The sequence below is a fragment of the Parasteatoda tepidariorum genome, chromosome 6 (genome assembly GCF_982258835.1).
Source record: "Parasteatoda tepidariorum strain Cologne lab strain chromosome 6, Ptep-v5.0, whole genome shotgun sequence".
In the NCBI taxonomy this organism is placed as follows: Eukaryota; Metazoa; Arthropoda; class Arachnida; order Araneae; family Theridiidae; genus Parasteatoda; species Parasteatoda tepidariorum.
Window position 1 is genome coordinate 25268840 of NC_141760.1, and position 21285 is coordinate 25290124.

General features: G+C 29.8%; 1 protein-coding gene across 1 annotated transcript in view; it reads right to left on the reverse strand.

Annotated features, from left to right (window-relative positions):
- The window catches only part of LOC107446844 (synaptic vesicle glycoprotein 2B-like), a 138814-nt gene that overhangs the window by 20445 nt on the left and 97084 nt on the right, over positions 1-21285 (reverse strand). Inside the window, exons 3-6 of the mRNA XM_043042000.3 lie at positions 13313-13537; positions 8326-8473; positions 7171-7351; positions 2355-2506 (exon numbers count right to left, since the gene is read on the reverse strand). Of these exons, the coding sequence (XP_042897934.2) occupies positions 2355-2506; positions 7171-7351; positions 8326-8473; positions 13313-13504 (673 nt within the window). The 5' untranslated portion in view covers positions 13505-13537. The remainder of the gene's footprint in view (positions 1-2354; positions 2507-7170; positions 7352-8325; positions 8474-13312; positions 13538-21285) is intronic.

Sequence of the window (21285 nt, forward strand, 5' to 3'; positions counted from 1 at the left end):
AGTTTTGAAATGGAAATGAGAAGACAGTTTTCATCTTTCCAGTATGTCATTTTACGTTTCATTAGAGTAGTGACATCGAGTTAACATAAATTCCATTTCGTTTGCACGCTTAGGAAAACTACGAACATTCCATGAGTAATCAGACCCAAAAGACAGTCGACATTCTTGACAGTTTTAAGACACGTTAAAAATGAGATTTTCCTGGAAATGAGATTGGAAGAATATGATCTAAAATATACTTAAGATTTTGTGTAGACTTGTAATAAATTTGTTCGCATATTTTTATAACTTTATCTTAAAAAATCTTACCTAAGAAAAGACAGGGACGATTGTCCTTGGGCCTGGGACAGCTGAGGGTCAAGTCAAATCTTTTTTTTTTACAAAAATTGAGCGGTTTTTTTTTTAAATATTAAGATTGTCGATAACCCCTGTATATATACCACTGGCCAAATTATTCGACGCACTAAAGATTCTATGTAAAATCTTAATTACTCAGGTGATACTATACAGCTTTATTGTTTCTACACTACTGAAACCGGTTTGCACTTGTTTACGTTCTTGTATTAATTGGTTAACATTGTAATGCAATATTTTAAAAATAATTACAAATAGGAAGTATATACAAAATCTCCCGAAAAAAACCCCATTACATGTATGTTTAAATATAAAAGTATTGTATATAAACTCGTGCAAAACATGTAATTATTAAAAAACTACAGTGCGTTTCATAATTTGGTCGAATTATTATAATATGCTAATATAATACCTGATATAATAAATATTCTATATTTATATGATATATCTTCTAATTCATCTTATTGTCGAATTTACATTATATATCGTCTAATTTAACGAATTAATACACGAGCGTAAACAAGAGCAAACCAGTTTCAATCGCAGAAAAACAATAAATCTGTATAGCATCACCTAATAATTAAGATTTAACATAGAATCTTATAGTTCGTCTAATAAGTTCGCCACGGACTGTATCTATGAGAAAACATAAAAATAATCTTTAACATTTTTCATGCTCTTGTAGAATGTAATTTCAATATTTTATGTATTCATTCTAACATTCGAACACATAGGAGATACCAATCCAAAGTAATATAACCATGGTTGCAAAAAGCTCTCAGCCTTTTATATTTTTTGTTAATCTTTCACTAAAAATAATATACATTTTAAAGCAATATTGATTTCATCTAGTTCCTTTTGAAGGTATTAAAAAACTTTTAGGGGCTTTAAAAAGAACTAAATAAGCCATAAAAAGGCCTATACCTTTTAAAATAAAAATAACAAAAGTGGTTAATGAAAAAAAATCTTAGATACGATCAAAAATAGTTTTGAAAAAAAACCTTTTAAAGACTTTATATGGTATACTGAAAACTTTAAATTTAGAATGATAGATTTAAAGACAATGTCTTAAACATTTCTAATAAATTAGCATCGAAATAATTTCTGTTTATTCATAAAACTAAAAAGCTTTTATCACATCAATTGCTATTTTTAGTTTTACTCGACGTTAAAAATGTTATAAAGATGCTTTAATGGTCTTAAATCCGCCTTCACTAGGATTAAAAAAGCATAATTAAATCCTAAACGTTCAGTAATAGTTTTAGTAACAGTAACATTAATAGTTTAAAACCAAAGCTTGTGACGAAATTTAAATTTAATCAAGCAATGATATTTTAATAATGGCTTTTTCTTTTATGCTTAAAAAGACTGCCTAGCGCATTTTAGGGTAAGACTGCATGCATGAAAAATTCTCTGCAATTTATGGATTTAAAAATTTAAGGTCACTTAATTTAAAGTTAATCAAAAGGAAAAAGTAACTAATAAAAATAAAAGGTCAAAACTAAAAGAATATGACAAAAGGTTACCATATTTCTCGTTATATGGGAACAACAAAATGTTTAATAATTTTTATTGTAGCTCTCTGGTAATGATTTTGAAAAAATAACAATAAAATATGGATTTATAATATGCGATAAAGTTTGTTGATTTTATCATGATACCTTAGAGCAAGGCATTATAATCATTTATTCAATTAAATTTAAATTCCACTTTTGTGTTTTTTTACTAAATGCGTGGTAATAAAAAAAATAATTTTGGAAAACTGAATTTCAGATAAACCGTTACTACGCGAAAGGAAAAATTGCAAATGAGTGGTTTAAATACCGTGAGTTTTGATTTTTTTTTTACCGGAATTATGTTTGTCTTTTATATATAATTGTCATTACCATACAGTGAGGTAATTTTCCAGAATTTGTGTTTCCTTGTTTAATTTATAAGTTTATTATTGTTTTCTTCCAAATTTATAAATTTTTGGTCATTTATTAATTATTTTTCACTACCTGGTTCTGCAATCATTAACCATGCCATAAATGCTGTATATAGACCTCCTATTCCCCAGAATGTCAACAACCAGCTGAGATGTCTGCCACGATTTCTCTTGGTGAGAAACTCACTGTAGTAAGTAAAAACTATTGGCAAAGAGCCACCAACTCTGAAAAAAGGAAGATATATATATCAACTGTATAACAGAACTGAAATGAGAAAACTGTATAACAGATTAAAGGATTTAAATATAAAACTCTTCAACTTTTGACATGAATAAAGAGTTATATGGTAATTTTGAAAGCTTCAATTTGTTATTTTTATCTATAATTACTCGTATCTCATTAACAGTATTTACTACTTAATTCAAGCAACGAATTTAAGCGAAAAAATTCATTATTAAAATGCATTAAAAAGGTAAACAACAGAATAAAGGACAATATTTTGAAAAGATATTAACCTTAAAAATGTTTCACTTAGTAAATTTATATTTGTAATTTTCTTAAAGATACAAAATTTAGCAAAAAGTTTTTTTCTTCATTTTCCGTGAATAACTAATTTCGTAAAATTTTTTGATCAAACATTATTTCAGATTATTTCAGTTTACTGTAAAAAGACATGGCATTCCCAGTTTCTCCTTTACTGTTGTTTCAATATTTTCATGGTAATATTGCAGTAAATTTAAAAGAAAACGTGTGTCCCTTTTAATTATGTGCGACGAAGTAAAACTTGATTTGCCAAATTATTCTTTAAATGACATTAATTGGAATCACATTCGAATCGTATCTTTATATCAGTCATCTCAAATAAATTTCCACACAAAATGAAACTACCATTATTGCTTCCTTATATGTTAATTATTTATATTGAATACATTACAATAATAAAAAGAAAATTAGTTTTGTAATAAAGAAAAAGGTAAGTCTTTTCTACATTATTTGTACTACTATCATCGTGTATATTATGGCACATGCTTGAAAACTTTCAAGAAATATAAAATTCACAAATAAATATATATGAAAAATGTATGTCGACAGAGAAATAAGAAGTGTTTATTTTTTGGCCAAAGTTTATTTTAAAATCTAGCTTGCTGTCAGGAATTTATGACGTCTGTAAACATATCAATCTTATTTACTTTAAGTTCCTTCAGTATTTCCGAAAAGAAATATTTAAAAAAGTATGAACATGAAATGTTTTCCAAATATACAAATGTTTTTTTACATCTAGTAATGAAAACAATTAGTGAATTATTAACTTACAAACGATTGTATTCAAATAATGGTTTCTAATAGTGCCACGTGACAAAGTGATTTCTAATCTACTAATGAAAAATTGGCGAAATCATATTAGCTATTTTTATACTGAAAAAGTTATTGCTATTATACTTGAAATAATTTAGTTACAAACGATTTAATTTAAATATAAAATGTTGAATTCAGTACATTTTCATTGACTTTCTTAATACTTCAAAGCATTATTAACTTTCGTTCATAATAAATACCATTATTAAAATAATTAATCAGAAAATTGAATATTAATGAAGTCTTTTGCTTCGATAATAAACAGTTCGTTGTTGCGAAAATATATGATATCTATTTATGAAAAGGACTTCCATTCAGTCATACATTTGAATTCAATTGATGTCGCAGGGAATAAGATGGGAATTGCTTATTTTGATATCATTCATAAAATAAACTAACCAATATATGCTTCATTATTTATTTAATCTTTATAAAATTGAAATCAATGGAAACAGTACAAGGGAAAATATATTGAAAGAATTCAGACCTTTATCATTGATTTATAAATTGATATCTTAAACAAAAAATCGACGAATGTTAGGAAGTGAGCCTTACTGTAATAATATATTCAGAATCTTGAATAGTAATGTAAAGTACATATTAATATCTAAAGATCTAAGAGCTTTCAATGATATAGAACAATCCACTGAACCCTCAAAGCCCACGACGTCTCAGTATAGATTGTATTTGGTTTAGGAATATTTGACGGAAGAAGAAATTAAATATTTGAATATGTTTTGAAATAATAGAAATACAATAAGATGATTGAAATAAAAATTAAAATTGGATGTAAGTTTTTGCTGTTTAGTAACATTAATTTTTAAATAAAGAATGTTTTAGGTTAATAATGAATATTGCTCATAGTGATTAAAAATTGTTTTGGATTCTAGTCAGATTTAATTCATTTTTAAAATTATTCATTATAGGTTGGTTTTAATATCATTTTCAAATCTTTTCAGCTCCTGTGTTTGCCTGTTCTCTTTCTTTACTGATTATTATTAACCCTTTCCTACCTGGCGTCCGGTATATCAGACTTCAATTTTAATCCATATAGTTCCTAAGGAAGTTTCACGTAAAATACAAAGTAATACATGACCTTGTTCAAGTAAATAATAAAGTTTTTAAAATTTATGCTTTCGCAACTATTATAATATTGCAACTAATAAGACATGAAAAGCATCATAATGTGTTCTCGGCATCATAAGCTTATAATCAGAATCTTTGATTCAATACCATCTATAGAAATCGTATGGCAAAAGGTCTTGGTGATGAAATTATTGTTTATAACTCGCTTGCTACTAACGTTTCAGACACAGTGAACCACCTATGACAAAATTACTACAAGAACTTAAATAACACATTTGTGTCACTTTAAGGACCATTGACAGGATCAAAACACGAAGGGTGTGAATAAATTTGATAACAAACTAGATGCTTATATAGTCTGTCTATGAAAAGAACATCTCTCGTCATCCGTCTGAAACAATGGAGGTTGACATGGTAACCAGGTCTAACTATTTATATAAAGGGTCAATATTTAAGAAAGTTTTTGCTCTGGTTCGGTGATAAAGAGGGAATCGGGGGAGAATAAACTATCCTTTTTGAAGCGTGCTATTTCTTGATCCCATAGCAGCAGCCGTCATAAAAATGTGTGTCAAGGAGAGGTTTCTCTAATGATTAACTATAGTGTGGCAAAAGAAATAGTGTAGCACCACATATCGAATATTTATAACTAAAAAAACTTGGTACATTTATCCTTAATTTTGCGCATCATTTATTGCAATATGTCTAATAGTTCCAAAAATATGAATACATCCTTTTTCGCTAACCTTGTATATTTATAAGGAAGAAAATTGGATTGTTTTATTTATGTAAATCTAATGTTTTTCCTTAATAGCCCTTTTTGATTTACCCAAAAGCTTTTGTTTTTGTTTGATTGTATATTGGGTCAATGATCTTTGAGAAACAGTTTCTTTTATAAAAGAAAAGTCCCTAGAGAAATTTTCTTTATGCTTTTCATCGGTTAACGAGAAAGATGAACCCATTTTCTTTTAATAATCTCTAATGGTTGGTCATCTTTTCTGAAGCAAAACAACAAATTCAGTTTTAGCAGTAGAATAACGCATTATATTTAATGACTAAAAAAGTTTAATAGTTACTGAGGTTCTAAATATTGCAGCAACTCAAGAAGATATTTACTAATTTAAAAATTGCTTTAAATACTTTGCAATTAAAAAAAAATATTCACACTCTGATTTAAGTTGTTATGAAAGCAACTAAATTTTGTTACTTTCTTAAAAACCTTTTAATTTTCGTCAGAAATATTGATTGTTATTCTTTTAAAATAAACATTAAACGTGAATTTCTTTGTAATTTTTTGTATCCTAATTCTTTTAATTTCTTTCTTATTTGAATTGTGTGTAATTTGTTATTTTATTCCTGCTGTACGAATTAATTAATTATTGTAAGTTATTATTATATTACATTGTTACACCAGCCTACGAAAAAATAAATAATTTAGCATTTTGGTCATTTTCAGGCCTTATAAGAACATTGCATGGCTACCAAGATCTTAAAAATGTGTTTAATGGACGATCTTTAGTAATTTTCTCTTTCAAGAATTTCAGTTTATAAACAAAAAGTTGACAAATTACTAGAAAAATTATAATTAGAATTTAGCAAATAGGAATTCGGTATGTATATACTGTGAAAAAGAGTTTATCGAAATTTTGAAAAAAATGTGTATAAGTAACTTTAAAACATATAATAATCGATTGAGAAGACCCATATATACAAAATTGAGACATCATACATTTATTTTTGAGTAAAGTGCATAGAAACTGTATATTTTGTGACATGGAGAGCAAAATGTGTGAGAGAGATACTTGTTAGCTGCTAGTAGGATTTGATTAATAATTCGTAGGATTCGTCGTAGGATGTTCTAACCACTAAAGTTATACTCCCCAGTCTATGAATAGTTAGGAAGAGTTCTATTATAGCCACCGCAATGGCACATCATGCCAATGTCCGATTTCAATGGTACAAAGGGTTGCAATTCGGAAATTACTGTCACAATTCTCTATATCTTAAAATATTTTAAGCGAATGGAATGTATGATATCATGTGTCATGGTGGCGGCCACTATATTAGGCTTCCCAACTCTCCCTGTAATGGAGTGTACAACAATCGTGGTTAGAGCATCCCAGTACGAATCCGGTGGTCAATGGTTCGAAAGCCAACGAACATCTCCCTCTCTCTCACACACACATTTACGAAAAATTTATAGCCTCTATGCATTTTGATCCAAAATCAGTATATGTTCTTTCAATTTTTCAATACACGAGGTTTTGGAATTCAACTATTATTTGTTTCGGAGCTAATTTGAGAATTTTTGCTCAACTTTGAGAAACCTTTTTTTATACTGACTTTAAATTTTCCTTGTAGACAGGAGAAGACGTAATACCTATACGAATTTAGTAAATAAGATTGAAAATTTGCGTTATAAGTGAACATGAAAGAATTCTATGTTTACCCAATTCCACTACATAAACGTGTGATCATGAAAAGACCATAAGTTGGCATGAATGCTGTGGCTATGGCAAACACGGCATTGGTTGTGAGAGCTGAAACTAATGTTCTTCGTCTTCCTAATTTGTCGCCTAATGTCCCCCACACAAGTCCACCGATCATCATTCCAAAAAATGATATGGCAGCTGTAAAAGAATGTTAAATTTAAGTTAAAAAATTAAAAAAACCTAATATTTACAATATATTGAAAATATTATTCGTGAGCTTGATCTAATAAATATTTTTTCAGCTCTTCCACTCCTCGCGTAGCTTGCAAACAACACTTCTTTTATGAATTATCTTAAGTTTCAAATGAAATTTAATCCAGATTTTTTTTAAAAATTTATATTAGATTATATCTATTTTATTAGATTTTGTACCCTTTTTGTTTGTGAAATATTTTGAATTTCCTTTTGTGTCTTTCCAAAGTAGGACTTAATCAGCGAAATTTGAAATACAGCTTCTTTAATATGATCCTGAATGTAATGAAGAAAAAAAAGCAACGAATCAAAAATTGAAACGAATAAGTTACCCTTGCGAAGTTATAAGGTGTTTTTCAGATTGTTTTGAGACTGAAGGGTGTAAAACAATACTCCTGAGATATAAAATGAGCTCATGTTATGCACTAAAATTAACCCCATCAAGGAACCCCAATTTCAACTTCATTTACACCTCTCTGAAACAGTCTCTATAGCTCAGCAATACTTTTAATTGAAATCAAATTATATTATTCAGACCTAAAATATACTTATTTGCTTGAAGTGCTAAAAAAATTACCAGCGCACTTTAAAAATAACCTCGCTTAGCTAAGCTGGTTTGCTCTACGTTAGATTTTTGCCAATTTAAAAACTACCTCAAGAGTGAAGAAAACGACTACATACACCTTGATTATAAATCTTATGAGTTTGATTTTTTAAGGTCATTTTGAAAGTTAACTTCAAATAAACATCAAATCAATCTTAACACTTCAAAACAACCTGAAAAATACCTTAAAGTTTTGTAAGGGTAATAATAATACTATTTTTTAGAAATACCGTAAAAGTTATAATAATGAAAACTATTAACTTCGAGTGTGAAAGAGCTGAATTAATCAAACTAATTTTTAAATTTTCCAAATTACCTAACCATCCTTTTCTATTGTCATCCATGCATAGTTCCCTTTCTGCGCTTGGCAAAACATAAGCGATAACAAAAACTTCTATGGAATCTGCCGCCAAACCCAAACCAAGAATGAAGAAGAGAAAGTATTGAAATAAACCGAAGCCAGCCTACAAAAAAGACATGAAATAATAATTACGGAGACATTAAAACATCTTGTAAATAACATTACCTGTTTGAAAACTTCATTTGCTTTATAAATAAACAAATATGAAATGGCAGTCGACATGTTTTGAATGCTTTAAAAATACACTCCCATTTTCAAACATTGCCAGAGATGAATCATATTTGTTTGTTTTTATAGTGAATGATGTTTTCAATCAAGTAATATCTCACAGTTACAGCTTCCTGGGATTATTTATTTAATCTTGGGAATGGTACTAATGACTTGGTTAATATTTTTGTGGCAAATGCCACACTATTGTAAACAATAGCAACCATGCTGTTAGTGCGTGTGCATATCTGCCAACTTTTACGCATTTGGGATAAAATTTTATTTCTATATTTAAAGTGGTAGCAAAATGCATGCTTTCTATACATTCCTAGTATTTATAATCTTCATTTATCATATCTATTTGAATACCACTATTTTTTTTAAAAACGTAAGCATATATATTATTACGTAATACTGTTGTGGCAGTTCGCATAAGCTTCTTCAAAATACAGCATATGTTTCTACCTAAAATTGCAATTTAAATTCTATTTTACTACCACTGGGGAAAATCAACCTCGAAAGGATTAAAAGTTGGCAGGTATACGTGTGCTCTCCAGTATTTTTTAATTGTACAATTAAATGTTCAGTAGTGCAGGGCACACATCTAAATGTTCAGCAGTCACAGGAAGACACAAAAAGAACAGTCAGTCGAATCAACTACACCGACATAAAAGAGGTGAGACCTCAGACAGTGTGATGTCAGTTAAAAGTCAAACGCCAGTCAAACCTGCCTTTCTAGGGGCATTAGGAACATAATCGGGGTTTTCATTAAGGATTGCACAGTTTTCATCTTTAGATGCCTCTACTTTTAATTTAATTTTAGCATTTTCATCAATTAATTTTTAACCCATTCACTAATAAAGGTGACTGATGTAAAGGGATGTTTTTCTGAGCCAATTTAATAACATTAACCTATTTGTTAATAGTTAGTTACTGATCTGTTCAAAGGCCATATAATAAGTATATACTAACCATACCAGTTTTCAATTTCAGTAAGTTTAACTTTGTTAAAAAGTTCATCCAGAAAAAAGTGCTTTAAATTAAAAACAAAATAAAACAATGCTTTCTGCTGCACTTTCAAAAATTCGATCAATTAAAAAAGAAATGCTTGCGTAAGTGCCTTTTAAATTTGTCCTCAGACTACAATTTCGTAAATGGTACAATTTCGTAGTAACAATTTACTACAATTTGTACTTTTTTGAGAAAATTGCCAACTGCTGATGAATTTTGTGCTTAATTCTGAAACTTAGGAAGAAACTTCCTGCTTTTCGTAGCAGAAATCGCACATTTCTATCTCGTTCCACTTCCAATTCTCTAATTATCCCAGTTTTTTAACAATTATGTTTAATACAATAAAAATAATATTTTAGACATAATTAATAAAATTAGATATATAAGTAAATCTATGTGACTTTCTATATGAAAATTCCATTGGAATTTCTATTTAATTCAGATTTTCTATTTAATTCTACTGAAATTTCTTTTTAATTTTAATGGAAAATAATTTTTTACTATTTGCTTATTATTAATTTGAATAAATGTAAGTGCCGAATAAATAGTGTATCAATAACTCTATTTTTAAAATAAAGCAATTTATATAAATTTCTATAATTGCATTTGGTTAGAAAATCAAAAATGAACACTTTCCTTTACATTCTTTCTGTAAACTTTCATTTACAAGTGAAGTGAATCCAATTGCTGTGAAGGACAGATACAATTTAGAAATACTCCTAAATGCTTTGTAACATAAAATCATTAATTAAAACACGTATGTGAATTTTAAATTAATTATATCCTAATAGTCTGGAACATGTGGTAGTGAAATGTTCTTGGACACGAGAGGAAAGAGATACAATTTACGAACTATTCACAATTTTAAATAAATTCTGCATATTTTGAAACTAGTATAAAATAATCATGTTTGACTTTTAATACTTATGTTCGATTCAGTGCTAACTACTACCTTTAAAGTCATGAGAGAAATTAAGAACATTTAAAAAAGTATAAATCATAAATTCTTTTTAATTTTTCTAAAAATAAGAAAAGAAAAAAAAACATTTATAATTAATTAATGCCTCTATCCTATTCTGCAGTAATATTTGAATAAATAAATAAATGAAGAAAAAAGAGGATTCATAACTTTTAAATTCCATCAACAATGACATGTTAAAATATTAATTGCTTTTATGTTAAAACACTTTTACTTAGTTATTAATTTTTTTTTCCAAATCATCCATTGCCGCACAATTAGAGATTTTATAAAAAAATTCATTTAGAGGTTTGTGCACCGTTCAAATTTTCATTCTTAAGCTATGGTAATATAACCTGCAGCAGACTATCCATCCAATTAACCGTAAAGTTTACGATAAATACTATTTTTTTACCTTTGGGGTTTTGAAACCGTTTACAATTAGTATGGTTAAGAAAAAACCATGTATGCAGAACTATGCGGTTTATTAACCTTTTACAACTAGCAAAAAGTTTAGCTGGACAGTGGAGATAGTATAGCACCTTTATAATGCAACCATCTGTAGGTGAATGAAAGTAATGTATTCTAACAGCTCAGGGTTGCAAATTGGGGAGTACGGATCACTGGAAGCTCTTCATATATTGAAGGTAATGCAGGAATATTGTTGTGTCAATGCTGAGATTTGAACCCCGGTTAAGTCGGTAACAAGATTAGCCTTCTCGACTATAATATGTACCCATCAACAAAGAAGTAAGTGGCTTCATTATGTGGGTCTAGTTGGTGTGACAATATTCTGGTTGTTCAACCGTATTATGCATAAGCAGCTAATAAGCGATTTTTTCACAGTTAACCGTTTGAATACTATCTTATTTACGGTTATTTGACTGTTTTGATCTAATGTGGCAAAAAAGCAATTGAATAAATTGTTATTTATCCATTTTTTCTGAAAATGTTTTAACAGTGCATTGCTTTTCTAAATTTTACTGAATTTTCGAATTTTCAAATAAAATCAATCATTTATAGGTGAAACTTATTTCATTATTTTCCCTGTAGAAGTACAATTAAATGTAAATGTAAAAAGTATTAAAATACTACCACAAGATTAGTAACGGTTTTTGACAGCGACCCAGGATCGAATGCCGGTGGTGACTGGCTGATATGACTTCTATTTGCAGCTTACACTGACCACAATGCTGACGTAAAATATCCTCAGTGGTTGACAGATTATGAATTAGAATCCACTTGTTGGCGGGCTAACCGAAGGAGATTTTTGCGGTTTTGCTTTCCATTTAACACAAATACAGGTTAGTTCCATCAAAAAGTTCTCTATAAAGCTAGTTTGCTCTAATTCTTGATCCAGAAGTTTATTTGTCTTCTGTATTGGGTTAAAAATTATAAAGTCCCGGATGGAAGAAAAATTACAGAATTGGGCCAGCTTTTCAACGCCGAAAATAAAATAAAATAAAATGGTTTTTCAAACTTTAAACTGCAAATTTGCAGTTAAAAGACATGTTATTAATTATTATTAGAATTTTTTTGTTTAATTGTTGATAAATATAAAATTCCTCTTAAGAATTTATATGTTATAAATTAGAAATTTCTGGTTTGGGAAAATTTTCTTTAAATGCTGACGATCATTTTTTTATGAATCAATATCTAAATAGTAAATGTTTATCTCATTCTAAATAGAGTATTTAAGACATAAAGGGGTTAAATATTAATGTATGTTATTTTTCTGTAGCGGTATGTTCTTTACTTGAACCACTGCTATTTTTTTAAATATATTTTTTAAAATTATTCCTGTATGTTGTCATCTAAATTCATCATAATTCAAATCAAAACAACGTGGTTATTCCGCAATTAATTCTCACAGTTCATATGTTTGGGACTTTCACATTGAGGAAAAAAGTATGGTCAAAATCACCAGAATATGCTAAAATTTATCGTATTTCTGGTTGTAAGGGAACAACAAACCTCCAGTTACGAAATAACGTGATTTCGTGGCGAAACGTGACCTCTCATATATATGAAGAAATTTTTTCTCAACAGGGAACCTCATCGCAGTGCATTGTGAGAGATTGTTAAATAGGATACCGAAGCTAGAATGAAGACTAGACAATCTAAACTGGAATGACGAAATATTCCTTTACTTTAAACGAAATTTGTTTTCTCGAAGAAGTGATACTAATTTTGCCACTTTGACCTTATGCTCGTCACTTCGATGTCGTAGCCCATAAATAAAAGGAAATGGCTTGGTCAAGAATGAAGAAAAGTGCATGAAATTTGAGTATTCATTTTTTACTGTGAAAGGAGAGATTGCAGTACGTTGGATCAATTCTAAATTGTCATTCTTCAATGCAGAAATTTATAATTCAGATATTAACGAATTCATTGTGCATTTGTCTATTAACACAATTTTTATGAGAATTAGTTCTGTCATTCAATGACCAAATTTCTCCACTCGTTGTAGTAACCAGTTGAATTTTTCCATGTTACATGTTGACAAAGGTACAACACTCTCCGATACAACATTGGAAATCTAAATCTAAATTTACCAATAATTTTGAGTATAAGATCTGGGTAAAATTGTACGGATTTTAAAAATATTATTAGATCTGGGAAATTTTGAATAAATTTCTATTAAAAAAGATGGAGAAAATCTGTTTGCTTCGTTTTATTTCCAGAATGAGTTGCATTTCAGGAAAAAAAGACATTTTGTAACTTTAAAAATAAGTGGATGATAAATATTTTTAAAAAAATATTAACCTGTGCTAAGGCATCTTCATGAAACTGAGAGTGAACAGAAACATCCGTGTCCACATAATCCATCTCTTTAAGATCTGTGCCCTGGGGTCCATCTGTGGGAATCGTACCACCTTCTTCTGTATAAGAGCCTGCAACTCCATTATCTTTGTTTAAAAGCAGGGACTCACTTTCTGAATCTTCTTTCTTTTTCATAGTGAGTTAAGTAAGCATATACTTATCTGTGACCTAAAAATGTTTTTAAAAAAAACTTAGCTTCGAATAAAATATATAAACACTCTAATGTAATTTGTTTAAAAGAAGTGAACAATCTGAATTACTTTAATCTGAAAGGTTCAAAGGCCTAACCTTATACACCGAAGAGCCATTACATTATAACCATCCTCCATCTATAACGATCGGCTCGCCCAGGTTTTCATGATTTCTCGCCCAGTAACAATGTTTTCACGGGGCACAATAGGACCCATAATCCTCATAGAACAATCCCTGACGTCTGTAAGCTACTTGATCATTGTTGCAGACCAGGTTCACCCACTCATGGCAACAGTTTTTACTGCGGGGGATGGTGTTTACCAACAGGATAATGCACCATGTCAGGAGGGTCGAATCGTCGAGGAACATTCCAGTGACTTTCAAGTCGTGTCTTGGCCCCCAAATTCACCTGACCTTAATCCACTAGAGCATTTGTGGTCCTACTTGGAAAACCAAATTCATGTTGCCAGGCTACCCCCTCGTAATGTGAGGGAATTGAAGGACCAGTTGGTGAGCCCTTGATACCAGATACCTCAGACTACCTATCAGCGCCTTGTGGAATCAATGCCACGGCGGGTGCTAGCAGTTTTGAGGGCTAAAGGTGGTCCTACATGTTATTAGCAGGGTGGTCATAATGTAATGGCTGTTCGGTGTATATGCTAATTAAATAGTGTAAACGATATTTTACGCTAATTAACCCGACACAAAGACATAGTTTTTTCTGAATAAATATACCTTTAATTAGTCGGATTTAGATTTTTGATCCGCAAATTATGAGGGTTGCGTGATATGGAAAATGTGATTGCAATAAAAAGAAAAGTAAGAAGAGCGGTCGAAATTTTCACTTCTTCCTGATTATTTATCTTACTTTTTCTTATTAATTTATTTTATTTATCGATTTCTTTCAGCTCTTCCTAAAGAATTGTATAGAAAATAATACCTCTTTAGTTTAAGTGACAGTTAAAAAGCAATATCAAAACTATTTATAGCATAATTATAAAAAAAGTACTATTTCTGCGTAAATCTTCATTATTCCTAAGTTATTATTCGTGCCGGATTTCACCATTTAGAAAAAACGCATCAGTACGTAGAAAAAAAAACATTATTTCTCTAGTTAGTAATGCTTAGGCCCTACAGCTACTACTACTACCCCCCCCCCCCCCAAAAAAAAAAAATCTGACTAGTAAGATCGAACAGTTTTTTACTACTCTATAAGAGGATAGTACTTAGAGATTTACCACTAGATGGATCTTTTTAGATGTTTGGGTATGGACAATTTTTTGAGCTACCTTTCTTGTATTATGAGCAATTCATAAGCCACTAAACGAAAAATCAGGAAACGTGCAAATAAATATTCTATAAATATTGTACGATATCCTTCTTGTACAATGAGATATTCGTAAACCATTAAACGTAATACAGGGAACGTTGAAGAAATAGATATTCTTTGAATTGAATTAGATTATTTTAGCTTATAAGTACTTTAACGAGACAGTATTAACGCAATGATGAGTCATGAATGTTAAAATATTTTATTGAATTTCAACTATTATAAACTGCATTCTTTCAAACTATCTTCGTTACTCTTGAAAAGAGCCCCTTAAAACAACTATTGTTTTTCACTTTTGTTTAAATACACCAATCATTTTATCTTAAATTATAATTAACCCTCAAAATATAATGATTTTGTGAAGTTTCATTTACAAAATTAAAACAGCCACCTTATACAAAATTTTTTTGCATTTAGCAAAAAGTTTCTGAAACTAAAACTTTAGTTCTGTTTGATACAAGATTACCCCTATGTTGAAATTTGAATCATTCTCTTTGTCTCTAACGCTAGAAAACTTCCATTTTCTTTTCTTCTTTTGAACATTAAATAATCATCAAAGAGAAAGATGAAAACAAGGGAAGGACATGCTTCTCAGAAGAAGATCCTACAGCGGTTATAGATCGTGCTCCTTTCCTCCTTTCATTGGTTATCGATCTCTCTCACGTGATTTCCTACACTGAAATAGTTCTGTCACCTGAAAAAAGAACAAGACTTCGGGACATTGGAAAAGTCACGTGATTACAGAATGGACTCGGTTGAGAAGATCGACAGTACGTTTGATTGCTTCATGTGTTCAGTCAATCGAGGTAATTCTTCACGCTCTGATTCTAGATTTATTTTCTAATCAGACTTTTGCACCGAATGACTTCGATAAAACACGATACTTAAGAGCGTGGAAGCCACTTCTGAAAAGTTGAGAAGACCCAGCGGACATTTCTGGCTACGTGAAAACTTCCCTCAAAATTACTCTTTTATGCTTGAAGGAAACAAGACAAATCGTATATCATTTGAAATTGGTTACACATTGATTCTAAAGATCAATTTTTAACTCTTTTAATTAGCTATTATAAAAAGATATAAAAGTAAAGTTGCTTTAAGTATTTTAACGAAGAAAAACTTAAAGAACTTAAATGAAAAAATGAAAATGAAAAGTAAAAAAATGCAAAAATGGGTTAGAATACCCTAACGTCGAGCTAACCATGGCTGGCTTTTTGGTTTTCCTCACGATGTCACGCAAAAACGGGTTAGTTAAATCAAAAAATCTTCAAGGAAGGCTAATTTGTTCCGTGATAACCCCTGATAACAATGCTTGATACTGAGTTTCCCTAGTCCCTACGGAGTTGAACTTTGAAAGTCGTAAGCTCATAATTGGGCTGTTTTATAGCTGGTTATAATACAAGTATAAAGTAAATTGGGTGATAGCTAATCTGCGAATTTGGCCGATGAAGGTGTTCCGTGTGCAATATTGACCCCTTTGACATCATACAGTTAGTCTCAACATTGTGAGCATTATCTGAGGAATTAAAGATTCAGAGTTTTCTTTAAATATCGTAACATAAATAAAATAATTAATTTTCTGATTATTGATATTTGATACTTCTCCAAATTTTAAGCAATAATTTCAGGGAACACGTCGTTTAAAATAAATATTCTGTAATTGAATGCATCTTTTCAACATTCTAAATATATTTCTCTGTGAGTGTGATGAGTAAAAATAAGTATTTCGTGAGATATTTTCTTTAAGGAGAGTCGGTAAGACACACACCAATAATGACTTTTTCTCAGCATCTGGACAAGATATTGATTCAGTTTTTTATAGAATATTTACATGTGCATACTTATAGTGTGATAACTGTTAATGTATATGCTTGACAGAAAATTTTTAAAAAATAATGAACTGTGAACTTTTAATTTTTTTAAAAAAGTTTTATCAAAAATCCTTCATAACTCAAAAAGTATTCCTGTTCACACTAAATTATTATCACAGCATGCAACTGATATGCTGTTGTTGCTGGCCCACACGGTTAGCGGAGCTAAACCAAGTCCATGACTCCAGAGACTCTGAGTAAGTCTGTAACAAAAAGTGGATCTGAAAAGAGGTCCACTTTAGAGATATTTAGGCATTGAAGTATATGTTCAGGAGTAGCTTGTTGGTTGTTGGTCGTTACATGCAACTGATATAATCTTAAATAACCCTAAGAAATCTCAGAGCGACATCATCAGTGGTTTCTTGGAAAAAGGTACATCGAAAAAGGTTAGTTTTAGCATTATTGATATAGGACCTACCGACTCCCCTTATAAAATACTTTATATATTTGAAAAAGAAATATTTTTTCAATGCTTAAAAAATAAAAAAAAGGTTAAAACCGTAAAGTACGAAATAAAAGTTATTTCTACAAAACTATCTACGTCGAATATGGTTTTTCTAAAAAAAATTAAAAATGGTATGAAATGGAAAATCAAATTTGTGAATTTTTTGAGGGATTACTGATCCAAAAAATTTACTTTATATATCATAAATTAAACGAAATAATTAATTTTCTAATTATTGATATTTAATGCATTTCGAAATTCTGATCATTAATCTCTCGAAATCACGTTTAAAATCAATATTTCGTAATTAGATGCATAACACTTTTCGTCATTCTAAACTAAATTCACTGTGAATATGACGTATAAAAAAAGTATTTTGTTGGATATTTTCAATAAAAAGTATTCTATATATTTTTAAATTTTTCACATGATACCCATTTGTGACAGAGATGCCTTTAGGATGGAAAGAAGATAAACGTATCAGAAATTTCGAAAAAAACATGTCAAGTTTTATTTTACAATATACATTGCATTTTTAGAGAATATTGAATTTTCAATGATCGATGACTCAAAATCTGTTCATTTTAGAAAGTTGTCTTTAAAAGAATCTTTGAAAGAATATAAAATACACTTTAATAAACTGTAAATGTGGACGACGTTTTTTATACGAACCAGCAAAGTCAGTTATTTTTCAAATTTTAGTTCCTTTAAATCTAGTTTTTTTTTTTTTACAATCTCTAGATTTTAAACACATTAATGGTTTTCTTTAATACTTAAAAAAATATAGGTGTTAAAAATCAACAAAATATTGTTAAAATCGATAATAAAGTAAGACTTTTGTTGCTTGCTGTTAGAAATTTCTCAGTAAAAATGATTAAATGGCAATTTATTTAGCCATATTTGTAATTGTTATCTTACCATATTCAAACAAAACAGTCAAATAACTATAAAAAGGGTATTAAAATTGTGGACCGTGAGAAAAATTGTTTATTGACTGCTTTTACTTAATATGGTTTAGCAACCTTAATTCTATTCACCCTATGACGCCATATTGTTAAGTGCAGTTGGGTACTTAGAGTAGCTGAGAAGACTAATAGGTCAATCTCATTTCCGGTTAACAGTTCAAATCATAGCGTACATTTGACCTGCATTAACAGCCCATTTTTTCAATTCATGAAATGATTCTAGAGTTCTGTACTCCTCAATCAGTGATCCTAGACTATTAGGATACGAAACTATCATTCATGCATAAATGGCGCAACACCCACAGAGCTCTAATGTTTGTTTAAGTTTTATTTTTATGTTATAGAAACTATATACGTTGTAAATCTTTGCAAAACCGTTTAGTTTCGCATTGATGCTCTTTAACTGCACTAGTTGTAAACGGTTTCAGAACAATATAAAGGTAAAGAAATGTTCCTAACCATAAACTTTATGGTTAATTGGATGGACAAATTGCTGTCAGATATTTCACCGTAATTAATTTCATAATGAACGTTCTAACAATGTAGTGAAAAAAAATGCCCTTACCAAATCATTACTAATATTCTTTTCGTTAATCATGGATGAAGAAAGATAAATGGCAACCATGGCAACTGAAGACTATTAATTTTAAAATTTGCATATATAAGGGGTGAGTACTGATTTGATCATTCCCTCTGATTTGGTGTGCATTAATCAGAAAGTTGTCATGACGTAACGAAGCAATTGACCTATGACGTGTTGTTATGTTACATTCTTTAACTACGTTTATTCATTAACTAAAATTGCGGCATAAAATAATTGGCCCAACCTAAAAAGTATCAATGACAATCTCTTCTTTCTTGTCGATTTTACTAAACCAACTCTATGAACGTTCACCGCAAAGAAGGGTTTCCCCAAATAGAGGGAAAATAGATTAAAATATCTCCAGCACAAATAATTTTCCAATTTGAAAACTCCATAAATTCAAAATTGAAGCAGAATCTACTCATATTTGTGCAAAATGCATAGTCTCGAGAGTGATGTGGAGGGAGATATGCTTGTTACCTGACGGCAAGATTCGAACCAAGGACCTTCGGGTCCGTTGTAGGATGCTCTAACCATCATGGTTGTACACCCCAGTCGTGGGAGAATTGCGTTTATATAGCGGTGGCTGCAGTGTCATATCATGGCATACTGATTTCCATTTTGAATGGTACAAAAGCTTGCAGTTTGGAAAACATAGTCCCAATTGCCTAGTCAGGAGATCAATAATTCTAATTCTTAAAAACTTTTAAGTGAATAAAATGTTGCGTTGATGATGTTTCATTTCGGTGGCCACTATATAAAGCTTCTTCACTCTTCCGCTAGTGAGTTGCACAACAATGGTGGGTAGATCATCCTACTACGATCTCGGAAGTCATTGGTTCGAATCTTGCCGGCAACTTATAAACATCTTTCTCTCACATCCTTCATTCGTAGAGGTGTAAAAGAATTGCATGATTATTTGCACCACTGTAGAGAAAGTGCGAGACAGAAATTTTTTTAGGGCGCTATCTGCTATATAATCCGGAACATTTGTGTCCATAACTTGATGATTCAAAGTACCGATATAAATTTTCAACGTTGAGTCTTTTTTCTCAGAGTTTAGTTTGACAACATTTTTTATACACAGTTTTCACATATTATTTAATTTTAAAATAAATTACATCAAGATTGATTGACATCATTATAAAGTCTATTTTACAAACCCCTACAGGCAAATGAGAGTACGTTATTTCAGAATAACAAAATATCGATAATGTATCAACCTGATATAAAAAGTTGTATTTTCAAAATTCCGAAACTATTATATAAAAGAAGATAATCCTTGAAAATAAACTTTCATTTTGACGTTCAATGCCACGATTATATTGTTCAAATAATAAGAAAAGCTATTGCTGTAAGCTTCTTTATTCAATCTTAAGCTATGTTGAATAAAAATGTTTACCTTTCAAAAATCTAAATCGTAATTAATCAGTTTCAGGCTATATTATAACGTTAAAAGAATAGTGGCAAGTGAACTTATTACAAAGGAAAGAACAAAGGAAATATACCTCAGAAAAGCGAGGTTTACAAGTCGATGAATTTTTTTTTTAAATATTTTTTTTTTTTATGATAAAGACTTAAAGTTTATTAATCTTTAAGGAAAAAGCGTTTTATAATGTCTAGAAAAGCTTTTATTATTCTTTTTTTCAGAAAATTTCGAAGTTGGATGTGTATCATCGAAAGTGAATAATAGTTGCTCAAATAACTTTGCAAGGATTTTTTACCCGTTATTCTTTTCACGATAAGTTTCAGCATGCATCGTTATTTAAAAAAGAGTTAAGAAAATAATTCCTTAGAAAGTAAATTTTCTAACACAGCACAAATGATTTCAAGTACTCAAAAATATCTGAAATTTCAGAAACATTAGAAAAAACATCAATTTCTTTAATATGTAGGTAAATTATTTATTATTTACGACGTTTCATTTATTTATTCATCCCTCCATTAAAAATAAGTTTATAACAAATACTTAGTTCCAGGTGGTTACTGCGTAAAAAAAAGCAGTATGATATATTAAACAGTTAAAGTTGCATATTACACAAAAAAAAATTTTGGTAAAATTACCGTACTGTATGCTAATGACATTTTCGGTAAAATAAAGCATAATTCCGGATTATGAAGCCAAAATGTCCGGTATTTAATCCATTCATTTCATATTTTTTCTGTTCGTATGGTAATGGCATTTAGTATGGTAACCGGATATTTTGTTTTCTAAAATTATCGTTCTTAGTTCCACACATTTATTAAAAAATTAAAAACTGAAAAGTAAATTTAACCAAATAAATGGTTTATATTTCATGCTCTGATGTATTAATATAGAATTACTAAATTTTACCACATTCGCAAAATTTTATCCCATATTACAAAACTATATTTTATTGTTATGATTCTCAAAGTCATTACAAAAGGGCTTCGATAGCAATTATTTAGCTTTCTGGTGTTCCCATAGAGCCAGAAATACGGTAAATTTTACCATATTCAGGTAATTTTGACCATAGTATTTCCTTTTTAAAAATATTTTTCATTCACTTTA